Raw genomic sequence first — 19,383 nt, 5'->3', positions numbered from 1 at the left:
TTAGAGAAAGTGACCCAGCCTGAGCTGCTGAAATTGCTCAGTTATCAATCAGTGCTCTCTTTCTAACTAGTGCATTTCTACCTCGTGTGTGAGCATCCCCCCCTCTTTTTCTGTGGATGAGGATGGCATTCTGTAGCCTTTACATTTCTGAATATGCATAATGTACTTCTGACTGAGGGCTTTTGCTTTTGAAACTTTTAATAAGGCTGAAATACATTCTGTAAAAATACATGTTTTTAGAGAACTGTTTGTTTGGTAACATCATATTTACACATTACTTGCTTTTTCTCCTGATAGAGGTATTCTTAACTTTGCTTGCTAGATGGATTCTTGTGAAATGCAATTGGAAAAAGCGCAATAATAATTTCAGAACAATACTGTGCACGCAATTGATTTTTATTGTTCATTCTGCTCTCTGTTCACAGGATCTGAAAGTAAAAGCAGCAGAGCAGAAAAGCTTCATTGACTTCATTGAGTCATGTGTGGAAAAAATGCAGCCGCAGCTTGAGGATAGTGTGACTCAGAAATCAGAACCCAGGTACAAAGAAACAAAATCACTCCCCAGATTCAGTTATGTACAACTTCCTAAACCTACAGAAACTGTGCAGGAGCACTGTTTGGAGTGTGTCTGTAGAAGAAAAATTGCAGGAGCTGGGAGGTTTCTACTGTCAGCAGTCTAGAGAAATTGAGTTTCATTTATTTGACAGCTTCCTTGATACTGGGCTGACTGGAGTGTCCAGAGTCAGTCTTGGTGTCAGGCAGGACTGATGCCTGCCATAAGCTGAAGCAGGCCTAACAGAGGCAAGTTGGGTATCTGTTCCCAGCCATGCACTTGGTTGCACTCTGTATGGGAGCAGGTATAATAGAAAACAGTCTTACACAAGCAGTTTTACAAACCTAATTTTGTTTATTCTACTTTAGTATTTGACATTCTAATAATTTTTTCTTAATACAGCAATGGGGAATCTGATGCAAAAAGCAAGCAGGCTGATCCCACCTTAGCTCCGAAGGACCAAACGGGTAATAAATGGCAATATTTACAACAGGAGCTTTCCTCAAAGATGAAGTCTCCTCTCTGCCAGCTTGTGGAACCTCAGGTCCGTTTAAATTCAGTAAAGCACTCTTTGTGCAGCCTGTTGGTTTGGGTGAAGATAACTACTAGGGTATCTTCCTTGAGTCGTCATATCATGTCTCTTCTTCATCAGATAACTGAAATCTTCGCAAGCGCTCTCTAGAAGAAATTGTTACTGCATACTGTTTTTATGATTGTCTTTTAATTTTACTTTGAGGAAGATAATGACTCTGGAGCTGTGACTGTGACGTAGTGTGGGAACACGTAGGTGAATTCTGGCAGTTAGCATTCAGACCTGATGTTATCTGCTTAATCCTTTCAAGGAAATTAAATGAGTTATCCAGCCAGCTCCCAGCTGATTTTTATGGATGTGGATTAAACATTTTGGTCAGAAGAAACTTCTAGCTTGAATTTTCTTCTATGGTTCACCATGGCGTTCTTGCATTCTCTCTGACATATCAAAGGTGGATTTTGCACTGCCATGAGAGAGTGCAATGCATTTATTCAGAGCAAACTGCAGAATTTTACTGCTTGCATAAAGTGTTTTCTGTTGCTAGCAGTTTTGTTCACATTCAAATAAGAATGTCTGGATTTATTCTTCTCTGAAAGAGGAAGAGTACTGCATTAAATGGAAGAATGTTGGTCAAGTAAAAGGATGAATGTCTACTCTTACTCAGGCACTACAGTGGGCAGCAGGCCTGCCTTAACACAGGCTACAGCCTGTAGCCCCTGAAAGTGGGAATCAGAGGCTCTTTTTTTCAGTCATGCTCCAATCAGGGCATAGCCTAACCAATTTATTCTTGACAGCAAAAAGGGAACCCTGCTATCCTAGTGCTTTATATTAATAACTTGACACTTTTATTTTAATGTTTTTTAAAAAGAATGTTATGTAGTTGCCCGTAGCCCAGACTTCATTTGAGCTGTTCACATAATTGCAGTATTCTCTTTCCCAATGTCAGATTACAACAAAACTGAACATGCTGCCCCGGGGCACATTCCCAAATGCGGGAGCCTCAACCGTGGAAGAGCTGAAAACGTACACTGTCCAGCTGGGAGACCTAAGCCAAGAAGCAAACGTGGTACATGCACAGGTAAAAATGGCATGTTTTAGCATTGCCAAAAACACAAGGAATTCTAGACACAATGCACTGTTTGGGCATTGAGAAACATAGACAATAATCATATTATTGCAAAGGGGACTCATTGTAGTGTAGCTTTTGCAACAGCTGTGGCGTATGACGTACATTCAGCTTAGGATTTTGAGGAGAAAGATTCCAAGTTTTACCATGACACTTCTGCTACCTGAACCCAAAGATGTGCTAATATGGATAAAGATTGTTCCTCAGGCTCTGTTAAATGAGGATCCTGTGAATGATTTTAGTAAATATGCAGTATGTGAGCTGAAGAGGCAAATTCTGTTGTGCCTGTTCCTGAGTTTAGAAAACTGTAAAACTACAACTACTCCTAATACACTGAGGGTCACTCTCAATTTTGACCTTGACAGCTCAGAGACAGCATGTATATAACTGACCCACCTAAGACTGTCCTTGAGTATTTCATGAACTGTATTTTATTATCATTAACGGGCTAAACTTCTAACTTTATGCAAGCAAACGAATCTTAGGTGTGCCTTGGGTTAAAGTGCTGAAAAATTCTGACTTGCCTTTACACAGGAGAATGTGGCAGAGGAAGTTTCTTCCAATTTGGATAAAAAACTGTTTGAGCTGCTTCTGGCAATCAGCCGCTGTTTGGATAATATGGAGGAGATGTTAAACACCTCAGTCCTCTCCACTGAAGAGGCAGCCGTGCAGCAGGTTCTTTATGAGGTAACTTTCCCAGAGCATCGAGGGGAAGGAGGAACCATGGTGGATTTCTTTTGCAAGAAAAATGTACATGGCCTGACATTTTTCTCTCATTTTTCTGGTATTTCATGGGAGTAGCGCAATCAAGTTCTTTGGTGGTGCACAGATCTGGGCCTTTTGCCTCTTAACAAATTACCAGCTCATGTACCACTGCATTTTACAGGCAGGTCTCCTTGGACAGAGACCATTTTCACTCATGTTATCTTTTTTCCATCTCTTTAGACTCTTTCTGTTGAGCTGCAAAAACTTCACACTGATCTGAGTGATAAAAAGGATGATCTTTTAAAGTCTATTACCTGCGCTGGTGGGAGCACAGATGTGTTTTGTGAGTGCTTTAACAACTTACAGGCATGGCTGGAACAGACTCAAGCTGCTACTGCTTCAAGGAGCAATTCAGTGAAAGCTGGGCTGGATCATAATACCAGTTATCAGGTACTCCACTGCCAAATGCACATCTTGTTTCACAGCATCTGTTAGACTTCTCAGTGTTAATGCATTTGGGTTACAAATGAGGCATCTATAATGGTCTTTTTTTTTGGTACTTGTCTTGGTCTCTCAAGAAGCAAATTTATTTTACTCTTTGCAGCACTGTTTACAGAGCTGACTGCCTTAGAAGCCTTGATCACAGTAGAAAATTTGCATGCAAAGTATAGAAGTAATGTGGGATCCTATGTATGCTGATCTACAGGCTAAACCAAGTTTCTGTGGGGAAGGATTAGGCCAGGGAAGAGCTTGTGTATCCTTTCTTCTGCCTCATGCACTCGGGAGTGATCAGAGTTAGTGCAGTGCCAAAAGCTCTGTTGTTCTCAGAATATATGTTATGAGACACTTCTTTTTTTGTGCATTGTCCAGCGCTGCTCTACTTACGGCTATATGTTGGAGGTTGATTTAATCCTTGGTATTTACTGTTCCATGAGATTTTGTGCCACAGTAACAGAAGCCACAGTCTTGCAAAGTTGTGTTTTCCCTACTGAATAAAAGGAGGGAAGAACTTGGTCTTTGAAGTTTCCAATATTCAGCAGAGCTCCAGTGGCTCTTCATCAAGTCAGCCTATCTCTGTGCTGCTGAATAATAAAATAGTTCCTTTGAAGAACACTGCGATGTTGTCTCCAAACAGGAACAGGGCTGATACTGCTATGTTTACTCATGCAGAATCCATTGAGCTCCATCAGTTGTCAGTAATAGGCTAATTTTCTCTTTTTCAGAAGAGAATAATTTGTTTCTCTGTAAGTGTTGCAGATCTTTACAGTCACAGAAGATCACTGTGACAGAGAAATCTCATTTTTATACACTGATAGGGAATTTCCCTCTCTAAATTATTCCTTTGAGCCCAGAATGTGTATGCTTTTTTGTGTGTTAAAGTGAAAAAGTGCTTTTTCTGTAAGAGAGAGTCGTCTTGTTTGCTATGTAATTTTGTCTGCTCATTACTATACTCTTGTATGTGATATATTTCTGATGATGGTCCCTTTTTCAGAATGAAACCAGGCTGCTTTATGATCAGTTAACTGAGAAAAAAGCTACTTTGCAACAATGTTTGAATGCAATTCGTGGACATAATGTTTCTGAGCAGCTTCAGGTAATTTCATTTGTGGGAAAAGAAAAGCTACTTTTTCCAGTTTTCTGTGCTTTACTGTTTTATATTTTCAAAAGTTTGAGTTATTTTTTACTTATCACTTATTTTTTAAGAATGAGAGAAGGAGAGAGTTCAGTGTTTATCACCCCTTTTTACCTACTACATCCCAATCCGTAGTTGGACTTAATTCCAGTCCTTTTACTAACTGATGTGGAGGAACCAGTCTCCCCACAACCTCTTGGAACAAATACACCCCAGACTATGGCAGAGAAGAGAAAAAGCTACACAAAGTGCAGCACTCCACACATTATGCCGTCCTAATATTCAGAACTCTACATTTTCTTCATGGGACTGCAGTATTTGTATCTACTCATTCAGGAGTTATAAGCACTTCATCATAGTGTGGCATTTGAGCAGTTAAGGTTTTCTTCAACCTTTGTAGGGATTAGCAGAGAATTAAAAATGGACAGACTGCATATCCTCCCCAGAATGCTCATCTGCTTGCTGCTGGAGCAAAAAAGGGGTTCCACAAACATTTTTGTTATGGGCTCATAGCCTTGTTCACAAGCATAATTTCTGCCAGGCTGAAAGCCATTTCAGACCCCAAGTAGGGGCTGCTGCCTTGAACATATTCCATGAAGCAACCGCTCTTAGAAAAAGAACATCAGCAGTACATAACTTCCCTTCGTTCAGAAAGAACTTGTCTCAATCCATCCTTGATTGAGTCTTTCCAATTCATGAGAAAATGGTATTTTCTCAGGCCGTGATTCCTTCTAATAATGGCTGTTGAGTTAGCAAACTGAAACATGTTGAATGTCATGCTGAGACACAAGACCTGAATTTCCTTCCTGGCTGTGCCACGTGAACCCAGTAAGGTGTGTCACGAACAGTCTTGTCTGTTTATCTCATATGCTCTTATTTTGTTTTCAATTTCAGAAAACTGATGCCTGTGCTTTGGAACTGCAAAACTTTGAAAGCCAAGTGGCAAAACTGAGAGGCTATGGGGAAAGATTCCAGTTACCTGTCACCTTAATCCAGGAAGCTTATAAATTAGAGGTCAGAACACAGTACAGTTTCTACTTATGGAGCAAGGTTTAATTTTTCTCTGCAAGGTTTTTTAAGCATCAGTAGGCTGATAGTTATTTTGCAGTCTGGGATTGTGCACTTGGATTTGTAGGATTCATTTATGTTTTTCGTGAATCACTAAACTTTGTTCACATTGCAGGATGTTCTGGATGACATGTGGAGGATTCTGAAAGCAAAATATGTGGAGCTGTATTCTCCTTCCATCAGTGAGAGCCAATATGAGGACTTACTTCGTGGGTTTGCAGAGCTAGTTGCTATTGGACGAGAGAAGATTGCACAAGATGCAAAGCAGCTGACAAAAAGCAGAGCAGCTCTACAATCTCACCTGGAAAATCACAAGGTATGGGATTCTCATCACAGCCCAGCTCTGGTCAGCATAGCAAGAGCACTGTTTTCTTTAATAGGTTTTCTTTGAGTATCATAGAGAAGAGTAATTATCTCATAGTGTACAAGAGGGGCTGAAGTTCATGCAGAAAACAATGCAAAGCTCTTAGAAATGCAAAATAGGACCCACTAGAACAAGAAAGAGAAGTTATTACAACTGCAGTTTTGCTTGTATATTAAGATCAGGATTTTAGTTTTGCCAGTTTATAATATGCTGTGGCTTACCTCAGAACATAATGATGTGTGAAGAAAACATGTCCTTCTAATTTTTTATGATTAGATTCCTGAAGTTGCTGTCTAACAATTGGGAGCTGAGGCTCTGCTTCCAGCATTCTATGCCCTCGTGATCTGATGGAGGAAACTTAGTCATAACAGCTTTTTTCTGAAGAGAGGGTAGTTTAGATCCTCCTTTTGTCAGTCCACCATTCCCTGTTCCTGGGTGCAATGTGGAATGGATGGGAGATCCTGAGAATACACATGCATCTCCATTGCCCTGCTGCTTGACAGCAAGCCCTGGCCAATGCTAGTCACTGCAAAATATCTCTGTCATGTCAGTGCCTTGATTTCACTGCTCCACGTAGCTCAAACTCCCTATAGAATTGCTTCAGGATGCCAAGCACTGCAGATCACTACTCTAGAGCCATAAGAATGATGTTTGTCACTTACTCATAAATTACACTTAGCAAAGTAAAATGTTTGGAATGTATTTACAAAGAAAAACAAATATAGAATAGATTTATGCTCCGAACTTATACACATTGATTTACAAAAGTACAAGGAACTGCAAAAGTTCCTGCCCTGGTTATCAAGACTTATTAGAATGCTCACACAGTCTAGGATGGTCCTAAAGTGAAATCCTTGTACTAGATATTAGTTCTTAGTGAAGAAGATCTTGATGGAAGAGCGTAATCTTAAGTCCTTAAAACATTTTCATGGGCAAAAGTATTTTGTTGAGAGTCAGCTGTTTCCCAAAGGCTCAGCTGAGCCATAACTAAATCAAGCTCTTTGTGCCCCTCCCACTTCTTAGCCCTTAGAACTGATCATACCTGATGATTGGAGTCACCTCCCATCCAGGTGAGAGAAACTGAGTAATGGCTGTCTGGTGACAGCCAGATCCACCCCTCACACTAAACTCAATTTAAGTATTGTTAAAACTCTTCCATTTTTGTTCTCCAATATCTTTGTATTTCATATGAACTGAAGGTGTAAATGTAGATATTTTTCTTTATAAGTGTATAAATGAAAACAGTGTATGCAACTCATCACTGGTTCCTAGTCTGACTGCGAAATTATCTGTAACCCATCTTGGGTCGATGCAGCATTTGGGTAGAAGGCTCCTGATCCAGCTTTTATAGACCTTGAAAGTGTCTGCTTTTCACAGCAAGTCTTCTCTCTCTTCTGCCTACTCCTGCCCCGGGTTCATGATTTCTCTACATGGCAAGATTTAACTTGGTTTTTTTTCAGGACTTTTTCCACAACCTCATGACTCACATGGCTTTCATGCAAGCATTTTCCAAGAAAGTGACTCCCTCTGTCCTACAAAAGAGAGAGAAATTCTGGAGCGGGCTGGTGAATGATGTCAGATTGCTGGAGCAGAAGGCCAGCCAGTACGGTATACACTTAGAGAGCTTGTTAAAGGTAATGAGCCAAAAGAAACCCACGGGTACAAGCTGAAGGGAAGGGATAGTTGCTTCTGCCCTTTCCACAACAGTGATTCTCTGTCCAGTAGTTGTCCTTCCATATTTCTGCTGAATAGCAACTTGTTCTCTGTGTGTGTCAGTAAACTGTTTTGTTTTTTTTCCTGAAACACCTTTGGAAGTGGGCATTTCAATCCATTACTCTGATGCGGGTGGGACTACATGACTTTGTTGCAGTTATTTTGTAGTGCCTGGACTGACAGTAGAGCCATTATAGTCATGAAATACTGGTCCTATTTTAAAATTAAATATAAAGGTTGTTCTTAGAACACCCCTAGGGAAGTAAAAACTGAAGCATACCTCTTTCAGATTAAATATCTTGAAGATATTCATTGAATTATTTCATCTGTGTTAAAATCATGTCTCGCGTTAATATTTTCATTTTACTTAACTGCTTACATGTTCTGTTTCATTAACACAAGGGCTGCTTGTGCTAGATGAAGCATTAAGTCTGATGTAGTGAAAATGCTGATGTGTGTTATATTGATGATGTAATTTGTTTTTTAGGAATGGACAGAATTTGATGATGAATGTCTAGCATTCAATAAGGAGTTAGAGGCACTTACTTCTACGTTGCCATCTGTGAATTTGGTTGAAGAAACAGAAGAAAGATTAATGGAAAGGATTGCACTTCTCCAGGTATTGATGTGTCTGTCTCTCTAACTGGTTTTCTTCTTGAATCTGTAAGTCTGGCAAAAAAAGAAAAAAAAAATTAGAGTATGAGGAGAAGCCAGTTTGCAGGGCACTATTTCCTTTTTGTTTTTGTCTGTGTGGGTATGTACACTGGAAACTTCTTTGTTACCTTTTTTCTCCCATCCTGATTCCTGTCTGACCAATGAAAATAAAATTCCTTTTGTAGAAAATGGCAAGTAGACTACTGGCTTGTTCCCAACTGCATCCCTGATGGCAGAGCTATGCCTGCCATCATCAGGCGTACATCAAATCCAGTTTAAAACAACTTAACTGTTTGAAACATACAAATATAAAGATATAAAAGCAGCCTTCTCACCAGGACCAATCTACTTCCTGGAATTTTTTTCTTCTTTTCCCTTTTCTCATTTTGACCTTCCAGTGAAGTGTAGTAATGGCACAGTCATGCTTTGTTTTTATTCAGCTGTCTAGGCAAGTCCAACTGCTCCTATGCCTTTGACTTAACATCTTCTGTTCACTCTCATTCCTCCTGGCCACCATCATTTAGTACTTATCCCAACAGCTTCATTCAAAAGCATGGTAACATGTTTCTAATAAGATAGACATAGAAGCCCTACTAAAAACAGGAGGGCAATAACTTTCTGCTGGCGATGGTCATATGCTCAGATGAGGCAGCCAGGTCTTATAGATAGCACCCATTCGTAGCCTGAAGTTTACATGCAATGAAGTACAGATTGCTTCAGAATGGAAAGTAAAATACATGACAAATTAAATGTAAGATTAAGGTGTTAGAACAAATGATATGTGTTTTGCTAGTCATGTTTTCAAGTTTTAAAATGTTAATTGCCATATTCTAATAGCAAATCAAGAGCACTGTTGATGAGAAGCATGCCAGGCTGTACCAGATGGTGAAAGAAGGGAAGAAATTGCTGACTTCTGTGAGCTGTCCGGAAATAACAAATCAGATTGGGAAGCTGGAAGAGCAGTGGTTGTCCTTAACCAAAAAAGTTGGCAATGAACTACACAGACTTCAAACATTACTCAAACTCTTGGTCAGGTGGGTTATAACTCAGAAAGCAATTGGAGATACCAGCTTGAAATAACAGTTAGAAACTGTTTTCTGAAATACTGACGGGCAATTATGAAATGATGTAGTGCCTTTTACTTAAAACCAGAAAAAAAATAAAGCAGTGGTGATCAGAAAACTGACCCTCTACTACATAGCAGACGTTCTTGCACTTGCTTTCTTTCCCATTTACTTCTGTGGGCACAGTTTTGATTGTTGTCATTGTTAAGTCAGAGTACCTAGGTAAAAGTTACCTGCATTGTGCTGCTACTCATACAGTTGAAGTGATAACAGGTGCTGCAATCATGGTGACCTAAATAGTTTGACTCACTATGAATGCAAGCTAGCCTTTATTCCCAAAGGCATGGTATGCGACTCCACATGTAAATGATCTCCCTTATAGACACTCAAGACCTGGTTGAAATGCTGCCTCAACCTGCATTTCGAACCTCTCTGAAGGGGAAAGACCTGAGTGTGCTCTGTGCTTTCACATGGCTCTAGCCAACTGTCAGTGCAGCACAGGTGTCAGAATAGCACATGCCTCCTTACAGAAGGGGCAACTTGGAAGGTGAGAAATACATCTTAGATTCAAATGGGAGACATATGTCTGTGTGTTTTGTTTCCTTCTTTTAGCTACAACAGAGACTCAGAGGAGTTAAGGAAATGGCTGGATTCTGCTGAGCAGAGAATGAAATTTTGGAAGGAGCAGTCTCTCAATGTGTCACAAGATCTTCCCACCATCAGAGACAACATCGACAGCTTGTTCGTAAGTCTGATCTCCTACCAGATTGAGATGATACATCATGACTTCTAATGCAAGTGATCCTTTTGAGTGTTTTTTGTATTTACCATGACCCAGAAGCTGCCAGCAAAATATGACACTGAATGACTGCATTCCCCAGAGCTACTCCATTACCTGGTTGGAGAACTTTGAGGATGGGAGGCCACAAAAAAACTTCTTTTAGATTGCTAGTCCAGCCTGTGTATAAATCAGAATGGGATCCTCTAATAGTTAGCACCCAGTTACAACGTATCACAATCCAGCCAAGATCTGTTATGCATGTATAGAATAATAATAGCATGGTTTCTCTCTTGCTCCTGATGCCGAATACCAGATACAGCAGTTCAGCTCAGCTGATAGGCCTCTTACCAACTGAAGTGAACTCATGGAGCAGGAATGAAATCACTGGGAGTGTGGGGTTGGTCAGCCAAAGTCAGGAAAGAGAAAACCTGTAGAAGAGCATATTCTAAATTGCATTTCATGTCTTTGCCTGCTCCCTGGTGCTGTACAGCTAGCCAAGATTTTCTGCCTTGATGTGAGGTCTGACAGAGGGAGTGTTGCATGGTGGAAAAGCAAGGCATTGTGGAGGTTGGATAGGTAGGTGTGAGCTGGACAGAGATTTGAGATCTAGGGTTGTTCCCTTGACCTCCGTGTGATTTGGAGATCGGGATATTTCTAATCCCCATGGAGCAAGAGGTAGTATTCAGCATTAAATCAGGATGGGCAGAAAAAGGCCTTATGTATTTCCAGAAAGTGTTGAGTTTAGATTTTCTGAACTTAACAGACTGGCTAGAATCCATTTAAGACAGTTCATCCAGTGACTGAAAACCTGGTTTGTCCTCTCTATCTGAATAAATGTATACCTATTTACCTTCTCTTAAAATTCTGTCATGCACCTCAGACGTTCTCTAAGGAAGTTGATGACAAATCTTCCCTGAAGTCTTCTGTGGTGAGCACTGCCAACCAGCTCTTTCATGTGAAGCAGGCCGATACTGCAGGACTTAGGTCATCTTTGGCAAAGTTTGAGCAAAAATGGGGAGAACTGATTACACAGCTCCCAGCTATCCAAGAAAAGCTGCACCAGGTGAGGAGAAATTCTCCTACTATCTCTCAGTTCAAGCGAAATAATTACTTTAAAATGTTGCTACTGGGATTCAGCTGCCTGCTGTATAAGGCCTGCAAAGCAACTCTTTCTTAATTAACTGTCTATCTTGCTTTCAGAATATCCCCAACATTAGACTGCTGTTTAATTATTACAGTGTTTTGCACATATCTGTCATCTTTATGGTTTCTAACTCATATCTTCTCTGAATCGCAGAGCTCACTGTAAAATTTGTAGCCCCATAATTGCAATTATAATGTCTGAGCCCTTCTAAAAATACAAGATGTCATCTTCCTTGATATTTCCAACAAGTGGAGTATGGAGGCTTCATTATATTTTTTTTACCCCCAGCTCCAAATGGAAAAACTTTCCTCACGGGAAGCTATTGCTGAACTAATGACTTGGCTGGACCATGTGGAACAACAGCAAGGACATGAAGAACCAATAAATGCACAAAGTAGTGTAGCTCAAGTCAGAAGTCTCCTTCAGAAGTACAAGGTAAACGGAAAACTGAAAGTCCAGGCTTAGCTTGTGGCTGTTTTGCTGTCACAAGCATGGAAACAGCCTGAAGACACTATTATATCCTCACCCTTGCACTCGGGAGGGTTCCCCAAACAGCCTCATAGGTGCCTTAGAATCTTCTGTTATAAAACCTTTTTGCTCCTCTGCCACAGAAAACATTGCCTGCCCTGCATACAGCTGCAGCCAGCTGTCCTGTCATCTCCTTCTTCTTACGCAGTCCAGTCTGTCTCACCCATTCTCTTTCTCTTGTACATCTTGTACATCTGCAGATGTCTGACCTGAAGGCACAAATCCCTACAGAGATCTGTTTTTCTCTGGCCTTGCAGAGCTACCAAATGGTGCTCTGGGCTCAGGCAGGATGATGTTTCCTAGCCTGTGGTGGCTGCAGTTCTCAAGTGCTTTGATACTGCATATTGTGTCACTGGAACTGATCAGATTAAAACTGCTGAACTAATTGTTTTATGTTGTATTTTGGTTGTTTGTTTTAATTCCTCCAGGAATATATGATGGAAATGAACTTTAAGCAGTGGATGGTAGATTTTGTTAACCAGTCGCTCTTGCAAATGAGCACTTGTGATGTGGAAAGCAAGCGGTATGAGAGGACAGAATTTGCTGAGTGTCTTGGCGAGGTGAACTTGCGGTGGCACAGGCTGCAGGCATCCCTGAACAGAAAGGTTTGATTGCATTTAATTGCCTTCTGTCTCACAACTCTGATCTTGGCAATACCAGTGCTCTGCATTTTGCAAACACTCCTTCTCCAAAAACAATACAGAACACAGATCTTTATATCTATGTTCAAAGCTCTATTTAGAAAAAATAAGTACTGTAGTCTCAAATTTTGTCATGGAAGGAGCAGCACTGTTTCTGCCCACCTATAGGTTTGTGTAAATTAGAATATTCTGTAACTTTTAGATACAAGACCTGGAACACCTTTTGGAAGATACCACCGAAAACGAGAACAAAGCACAGACTTTATGCAACTGGCTGGAAGCACAGAGCGATCGAATGAGATCTTTACAAACCCCAGCAAGTCTAATCTCTGCACAGAACACATTAGATGATTGCAAGGTAAAATATTGTATAAGCGGGATATTATTGTACAAAATGTATGTAACGCTTCACTGAATCCAGCCTGAAGAACTGTACAGATTTAAACAGAAAAAAAATGTAAAGGAAGTTGCCGTTTCCTAGAATACAACAGTGTAATTTTAATTAAAGTATGGTAGATTCAAGCGAGTTCTACTGTTAATGTGAACTGCTACTTTATGTTCTTTTTCCTGCAGCTGAAGATGCATCTGCATCATGTTGTTGTTTCATAGTGTTTGGAATGTTGGGCAACAATATTAGAGATGGTACTTTGAAATGCCTTGAAAAGAAAAAGTTTTCTCTGTTCAGCACAGTTATGGCAAATGCTATGGATTCCATTAGTTTGAAGAGCTCTTAATGGTAATATCTTGGGATCTACACAGCCTCATTTGGAAAAACAGTAGCACTATACAAGTGCTCTAGAATGTAATCTTTCTGTGTGAACCTGGAGAATCTGGATGTGCTTTGGTTTTGTTGCATTTTTCTAGGCATCAGCTCCCTCATAATTGGAACAGGTGTAGCCAGCTAACAACTAGATCCTATTGCTCCGACTGTCTGTTGTTTTCATTCAGTACAGTGTTCTCTATTTTTTTACAGGGAATATTTGTTCTTTCATTGCCATAGTTACATGTCTCTATCTCATAGTAGGCTGCTATTATTCCCTGGAATATTCTGTTATACACAGAGTTACTTGTCTCTGTGAAACACTCTAAAATATATTGGAGGGTCAGAATGAGAGAAAGACGGGGTACCTTTGGCTAAAATACTGCCCTATTCACAGCAAGATACAGTGCTAGGGTGTAGGTGGCTAAAATGTTTCATTAAAATTATTTGCTCAATAAAAACGAGATCAAAATTTGATAAAGTTTTAGGGACAGAAGACTGGGGAAAGAAAGGTCATGACTCTAAGTGTAGCTTTATAGGGGATTGTTGTGGCCCACTGTGTGTGTGAATATTTATTATTGTTATGCAATGAGCATCTGTATTAAGATGAAGTTCTTCTGCATCTGGAGAGCTACAAAGAGGCCCACATGGTGGCTGAGGAGTTAGCTCTTGATGATCTCCTCCCAGACGTGATGTCCATACTGACACTAAATGGTTCTGGTTCTCCCTGCAGAAGACTGCCTAAGCAACTGCTGTCATTTTGAATTCCTATAAAGAAGTGTTCAGTATTGGGGCTAAAATGGTGGTGGTGCTGCATGGCCGAAGAGGACTGGTTTTAAAAAATAGTGTTTATCTAAGCTCTCTTCACAGAAAAGTTTTTCTATGTTGTCATTAGTAGATCTTATTTATCATTATTATTACAGATTTTACTTGTCATCATTCTCTCTTTCTCTCATTTCTCATTTAGGACCTAGAAAATCAGCTTGCAGTTAAATCCAAAATGCTCGATGAGCTCAAGCAGAGTGTGTCTTTGAATGGTAGTACAGAACAAACCCCAGAAGCATTGTCTCTCAGAATAGCTGACCTGTGTGAAATGAAGGACAGCGTTGCCAGCCAGGTAAATGGTTTGACTGCATTTCAGAATTCCTCCAGCACATATTCTTTCCACTACTGTTATTAATTTTCATAGAGACCCATCTGCAGTTTAAGAAAATAAAGAAATGGCATGGATATTTTTCTATTATCTTATGCTTTTTTACGTGATCAGCTTCTCTAATTTGTACTCTGGTCTTCTTCATCTGGAGTAGGCTCCATTTGCACTGGAGCTTTTCTGCCATCAAGCTACTCTTTCCTCTTCATGACTGGGTAGCTTCCACTGTCTTCAAGCCCTATGTAGTGCTCGGTTGCTTCAAGGAAAAACAGGCAGATTGGTTTTCCATACAAACTGACTCCAAGACAGTCTGCATACGTAGTTATATTGGCTTTATACTTGAAACTGATCTTGTTTACCTACGTGTAATTGATAGATACAAAAGATCTAATAATGGCTACAGCTAAGGGTTTTAATTTGTGATAATAAGTACCCACATATTGCTGAGGATTATGTGTGATCCAGTAATTGTGTTTATAGGTAAGATTCCTTTATACTTTTTATTACAAGTGCTCTGATTTCATTCCTCAAAACTTTGTGAAACTTGAATCTTTTTACTTGAACTCTTCCATATGAGACATCAGTCAAGGATGGGCTTGCACCTTCTGGTTTTATGTTTCAACAGAGATTATGTGGTTGTTTCTCATCTAGAAAACAGATTTGTGTGTATGTGCATGATAAAAATGGAAAGTTCTTCATTTCAGTGTGGAGCTGGGGTTTGAATTTGGCAGGATTAGCAGCCTAGTGATTAGCGATTCTAATTACACTCACTGTGGGTCACGTTAGTTTTAGTGTTTTATGACTTAAGTATGGAACTTAGAAACAGCAGCTTGTTACATCCTAGTTGTTTGCATGAGCAATGAAATGGAAAGTGCAGTCTTCTTCCTGTGTATGAATGGCCTCAGCAGGAGCCTCGTTGTGACTTCAAATGCATGGCTAAGGAGATGTACTACCTTGCTTGTACTATCCATAGCTTGATCTTGAGACTGTGAGTCTGTGGCCCAGAGACACTTCATAAGTATGTCTTTCTGTCTTCATTGTGTGGGCAGCAATTTGCTGCAGGCTACAAAAAGCAATTAGAGATTTTTCCCACCTACACCATGATTCAAATGAGAATAATGTTGATTAATCCATCTACTCCTGCGTGCCTGGAACTGTGATACTATGATAATGGTGATTCATGCAGTCTATTTAGCGTGCACTATGGTTTGGAAAAGCTTTCATCTCCCATTGAGTGGATGCATAGCTGGAACTGAAATCTGTCACCTGAACAGGTTCCATGGAAACATACTTTTTGCCTTGACCAGTTTGCCAAAGCATCTGATATTGGCATGAGTGAAAGCAGATACTGAACTAGATTAATGTTTCATCTAACCCAGGACATACACTGTGTGCTTACCTGACACAGAAGGGGAAAAATGATAAGTCACACTGAAGGAGAACTGTGGCAGATGGAAACTTGCTTGCCCCAGTACAGGCTACAAGATTACAGTAATGAAAGAAGCAAATATTGCAATAATGAAAGAAGCAAAGAGAAAATGAGAAGGAAATCTCTCATTTGACTGCGCACGAGAATCCCATAGTTCCTACACAGTAGCTTTGGCAGGCTGCATTGTTAAGAGATTGTAACACAAGTGGTTTGTTTGTAGGTTGCGCAGCTGAAGACCTCAATGCAGTCAATACTGGAGCAGTGGAGAGTATATGATGACATTTATGCAGAAGTCAGCCTGCTGATGACAAGATATTTGTACTGCGTAGACCAGTGCAAGCCCTCTGTGCTGTCATTGGAAGCTTTGAAAAACCAGGTCAAAACTCTCCAGGTAAATCTACTGAAGTTGCCTTAATTCTGTGCTTACCTCTGTGCCTTTAAACAAACAAACTTCACTAAGAAAGAACCACACATTTTTTCTCTTAAGCAGCTTCCTATTTACTGTAGTGCCACAGAAGTCAGTGGATTTCTTTTTTTTTTTTTACTTATTTATTCTTTACTCTCCAGAGACACTGAGGCTTGTTTCTAGATTCCTCACTGTAGACTTTGCACTCATTAAGGAAATGAAAGATCTTTGCTCTTGGCTCATTGGCTGACATGGAATTTACCCTCTCACTTGCATTTCCCAGGGAGATGGCCTGCCACCAGCCTTCAGCTGCAGGAGATCCTGTGCACCAGGGTTTTTCTCAGGGTTCCGAGAAAAAGTTGGGCAAGGGACCATGTCTCTAGATTTGTGGGTTGTCCTGCTGCTGTCATAGAGGCTGAGTGCCTACAGTGGGCATTCTGGCTGGCCTTGGGTCTGACTGCTTTAGAAAGATATGGCTAAAATCTTCTTACCTGTCTGTACACCTGTGTCAGAGTACCTCTTTTGGCTCATCTTCAAGTTACATCAGCAGTGGTACAGGTCAGACTGAGATGGTAAATCCTGGGGCACGTCTCAGCAATCAAGTTTGCTTAAGCACTTCCATTCTTACCTAAGGACAAATAATAAATAAGAGGAACTGGGGACATTCTTACTTCTTTTCTTCACCTTTTTCATTTTTGATCTGGATCATTTCCCAATGTGATCTATGGCAGGGTTCTGCAATCACCTGTGTCAGGAGGAGAGGAATACAGTGGTGATTGAGACATGAGTTATTGAGCCAACTTCACCACTAATAGAAATTTCCATGGAACAGCAGCCAAAAATAAGACATTCTGATTTCTAATGTATTAATTTTGCAACTTCAAAGCTATGGGTTTTCACTTCAGTTTAAAATAAGCTGACTGAAGAATTTTTTTCACTTTGACCCCTTTTAATTTCTTAATTTTTAGGATCTTTAGGGTTTTTGTCATTTTTAGGATTTTTAGGATGTTACATTTTTCGCAAACTTTTTGATCTGTGCTGCAAGTGTGTAGCATTATTGCTACTGTATCCCTTCCAATCTATGGTGGAAGCTATGCATACATCGCTAATATTCACAACTCATTTCAATAATCCATTTTGCAGTCTCTTCAGGATGAGTTGGAAAACAGTGAAGAAAGTTGGGCCAAGCTCCAGGCAGCTGCCAATAATCTGAAGAAGAACTGTTCCCCCTCCTTTGCAGAGATTATTGACCAGAAGTGCACAGAGGCACACACCAGGTATGCTTACAAAAAAGAGCCACATCTGTTAGTATCAAATAAAATTGCTGAGGTAGGACTTCAATGTATGTCACATTTTTAAATCTGTTGCAATGCTTAGGTGTCTTAGGGTACCCTTGTGAAGAGTGGCTGGTGCTACCTGTTTTGTGATGGATCACAGAGCACAAGATGATGCTGTGTCAACTGGCTTTCAGTAACTCGGCTGTGAATACAAAGGAACTCCCCTAGGACTCCTACACCAAATCATATTCTGATTCATGAGGTGCATCTCCAAGCAAAATGCTCTTATCACAATTTGATATGTTGGCAGGTGGAGCTCAGTAAATGAAGACATCGCTGATCAGCTGCGGACAGCGCAAGCAACGCTTCAGCTCTGGGAGCCCTATGATAGTTTATGCACGGAGGCAGCAGCCAAGTTACAGCAGCATGAAGAACAGTGCACTCAGCTCTTGGATGCCCGCATGCCTGAAGATAATATGATAGAAACCCTGAAACAGAGGATACAGGATGTAAAGGTACACGAATTTCTGCTGCCTTATGCAAACCAGGATTTATTTACTGAAAAAAACCCCATCAAATCTAATGAACGCCTGCTTTTCCCCCTCCACCCTTGCACCAAAAAATAATCCAGTCAGTGGAAAACATGAAATCTGATTTTTCCTATTAACAGAAACTTTTGTTCCCTTCAAATACTTTGTCCAGATCCCGAGGCCAAATCAAACTACAGTTAGCATAGGGAGCAAAGAGGAGCAATAATATTTAATCTCTGTCCCTTTCTGCTCTATACAAAAAATCATGCCTATGCTGGAAAGGATCATTAAACCAAAAGTGACTTACTTTAAGCAGCGCAGCTTGGGAGGAGAGATAATATCCACTAGATCAATAGCTGTCAAAAAAAAGACCAGTTTTCCAGACGCAGGACCATCTTGAGGTATTCTGCAGTCATCTTTAAATTGGTTTTATTTGGTTCTGGTCCTTTTTCTTGGACTGGTCTGACAAGTTCCCATATTTCTGAGCTCATTATATTATTCCAGACACTGCTGACTTTAGGTAAATGAGATTTCATACTGAGACCACAGAGTACATTTGACTCTTTCAGGCAGCAAACTCTCGTTAAGTTCTGACATTTTTGGTTTCTTCAAAATGCAATAAAGAAATACAATAATCCTTATTTCAGGACAGAGCAATGATTTGTCACACTTTATGAAACTTTATCCACATATTGGAAGAAGTCCAAAGTATCCTATTTTGCATGTAGCCAACTGAGAAATTGTCTGTTAAGGGAAAGAGAGCTCATGTGTTTCTTACCATGTCAGAAATAACTAACAGTGGCAAAACTTTAGAACAAAGCATTTTAACTTCTTTCTGATCTTTTACTAGCTGTGACACGTACATCTGTAAACAAGTTAGCAAAGAGGCATCACGTTTTCTGGAAATTTTTGGGAAGATTTTTGCACTTACTAAGCATGGCATAACCACTAGTATGCAGTAACTCTGTAGGTCTTGTTCTAGTTTGCATGAGTGGGACACATATAATTTATTGTATTTTGCAAAATGAATGATGAATTGGAAGAACAGGGAACAGTGAGATGTCGTGCTACATGTATGTGAAACTACATGTGCATTTTAAGTTGTATTTTAATCTCTCTAATTTTATCCTGTAGTAGGTATTACCACAATAAATATATTAATGATCATATGGGTCTTTTCTGACCTAAATGATTCAATGATTTCAAATTATTAAATTGCTAAAGCAGTAGCTTACAATATGATCCATTCTAAAGACAGAGGTAAGGATCTAAGAGCCATTTTGCTTTTTAGGGAAGCATGTCTGTTCCTTACCATCAATTAAAAG

General features: G+C 40.0%; 1 protein-coding gene across 9 annotated transcripts in view; it reads left to right on the top strand.

The window, feature by feature from the left end:
* SYNE2 (spectrin repeat containing nuclear envelope protein 2) overlaps positions 1–19,383 on the top strand; it is a 173,918-nt gene that overhangs the window by 109,542 nt on the left and 44,993 nt on the right. For all 9 annotated transcript variants that reach the window (XM_040701588.2, XM_015287885.4, XM_015287883.4 and 6 more), the window contains 20 exons: positions 426–538; positions 956–1,097; positions 2,032–2,163; positions 2,746–2,898; positions 3,157–3,366; positions 4,409–4,510; positions 5,444–5,563; positions 5,733–5,933; positions 7,442–7,615; positions 8,182–8,313; positions 9,186–9,382; positions 10,025–10,157; positions 11,074–11,256; positions 11,626–11,772; positions 12,294–12,470; positions 12,709–12,864; positions 14,234–14,383; positions 16,066–16,236; positions 17,395–17,528; positions 17,839–18,043. In XM_040701588.2, coding sequence (XP_040557522.1) covers positions 426–538; positions 956–1,097; positions 2,032–2,163; positions 2,746–2,898; positions 3,157–3,366; positions 4,409–4,510; positions 5,444–5,563; positions 5,733–5,933; positions 7,442–7,615; positions 8,182–8,313; positions 9,186–9,382; positions 10,025–10,157; positions 11,074–11,256; positions 11,626–11,772; positions 12,294–12,470; positions 12,709–12,864; positions 14,234–14,383; positions 16,066–16,236; positions 17,395–17,528; positions 17,839–18,043 — 3,132 coding nt within the window. The remainder of the gene's footprint in view (positions 1–425; positions 539–955; positions 1,098–2,031; positions 2,164–2,745; positions 2,899–3,156; positions 3,367–4,408; positions 4,511–5,443; positions 5,564–5,732; positions 5,934–7,441; positions 7,616–8,181; positions 8,314–9,185; positions 9,383–10,024; positions 10,158–11,073; positions 11,257–11,625; positions 11,773–12,293; positions 12,471–12,708; positions 12,865–14,233; positions 14,384–16,065; positions 16,237–17,394; positions 17,529–17,838; positions 18,044–19,383) is intronic.

The sequence above is a fragment of the Gallus gallus genome, chromosome 5 (genome assembly GCF_016699485.2).
Source record: "Gallus gallus isolate bGalGal1 chromosome 5, bGalGal1.mat.broiler.GRCg7b, whole genome shotgun sequence".
In the NCBI taxonomy this organism is placed as follows: domain Eukaryota; kingdom Metazoa; phylum Chordata; class Aves; order Galliformes; family Phasianidae; genus Gallus; species Gallus gallus.
This window is presented reverse-complemented; position numbering and strand designations above follow the sequence as displayed.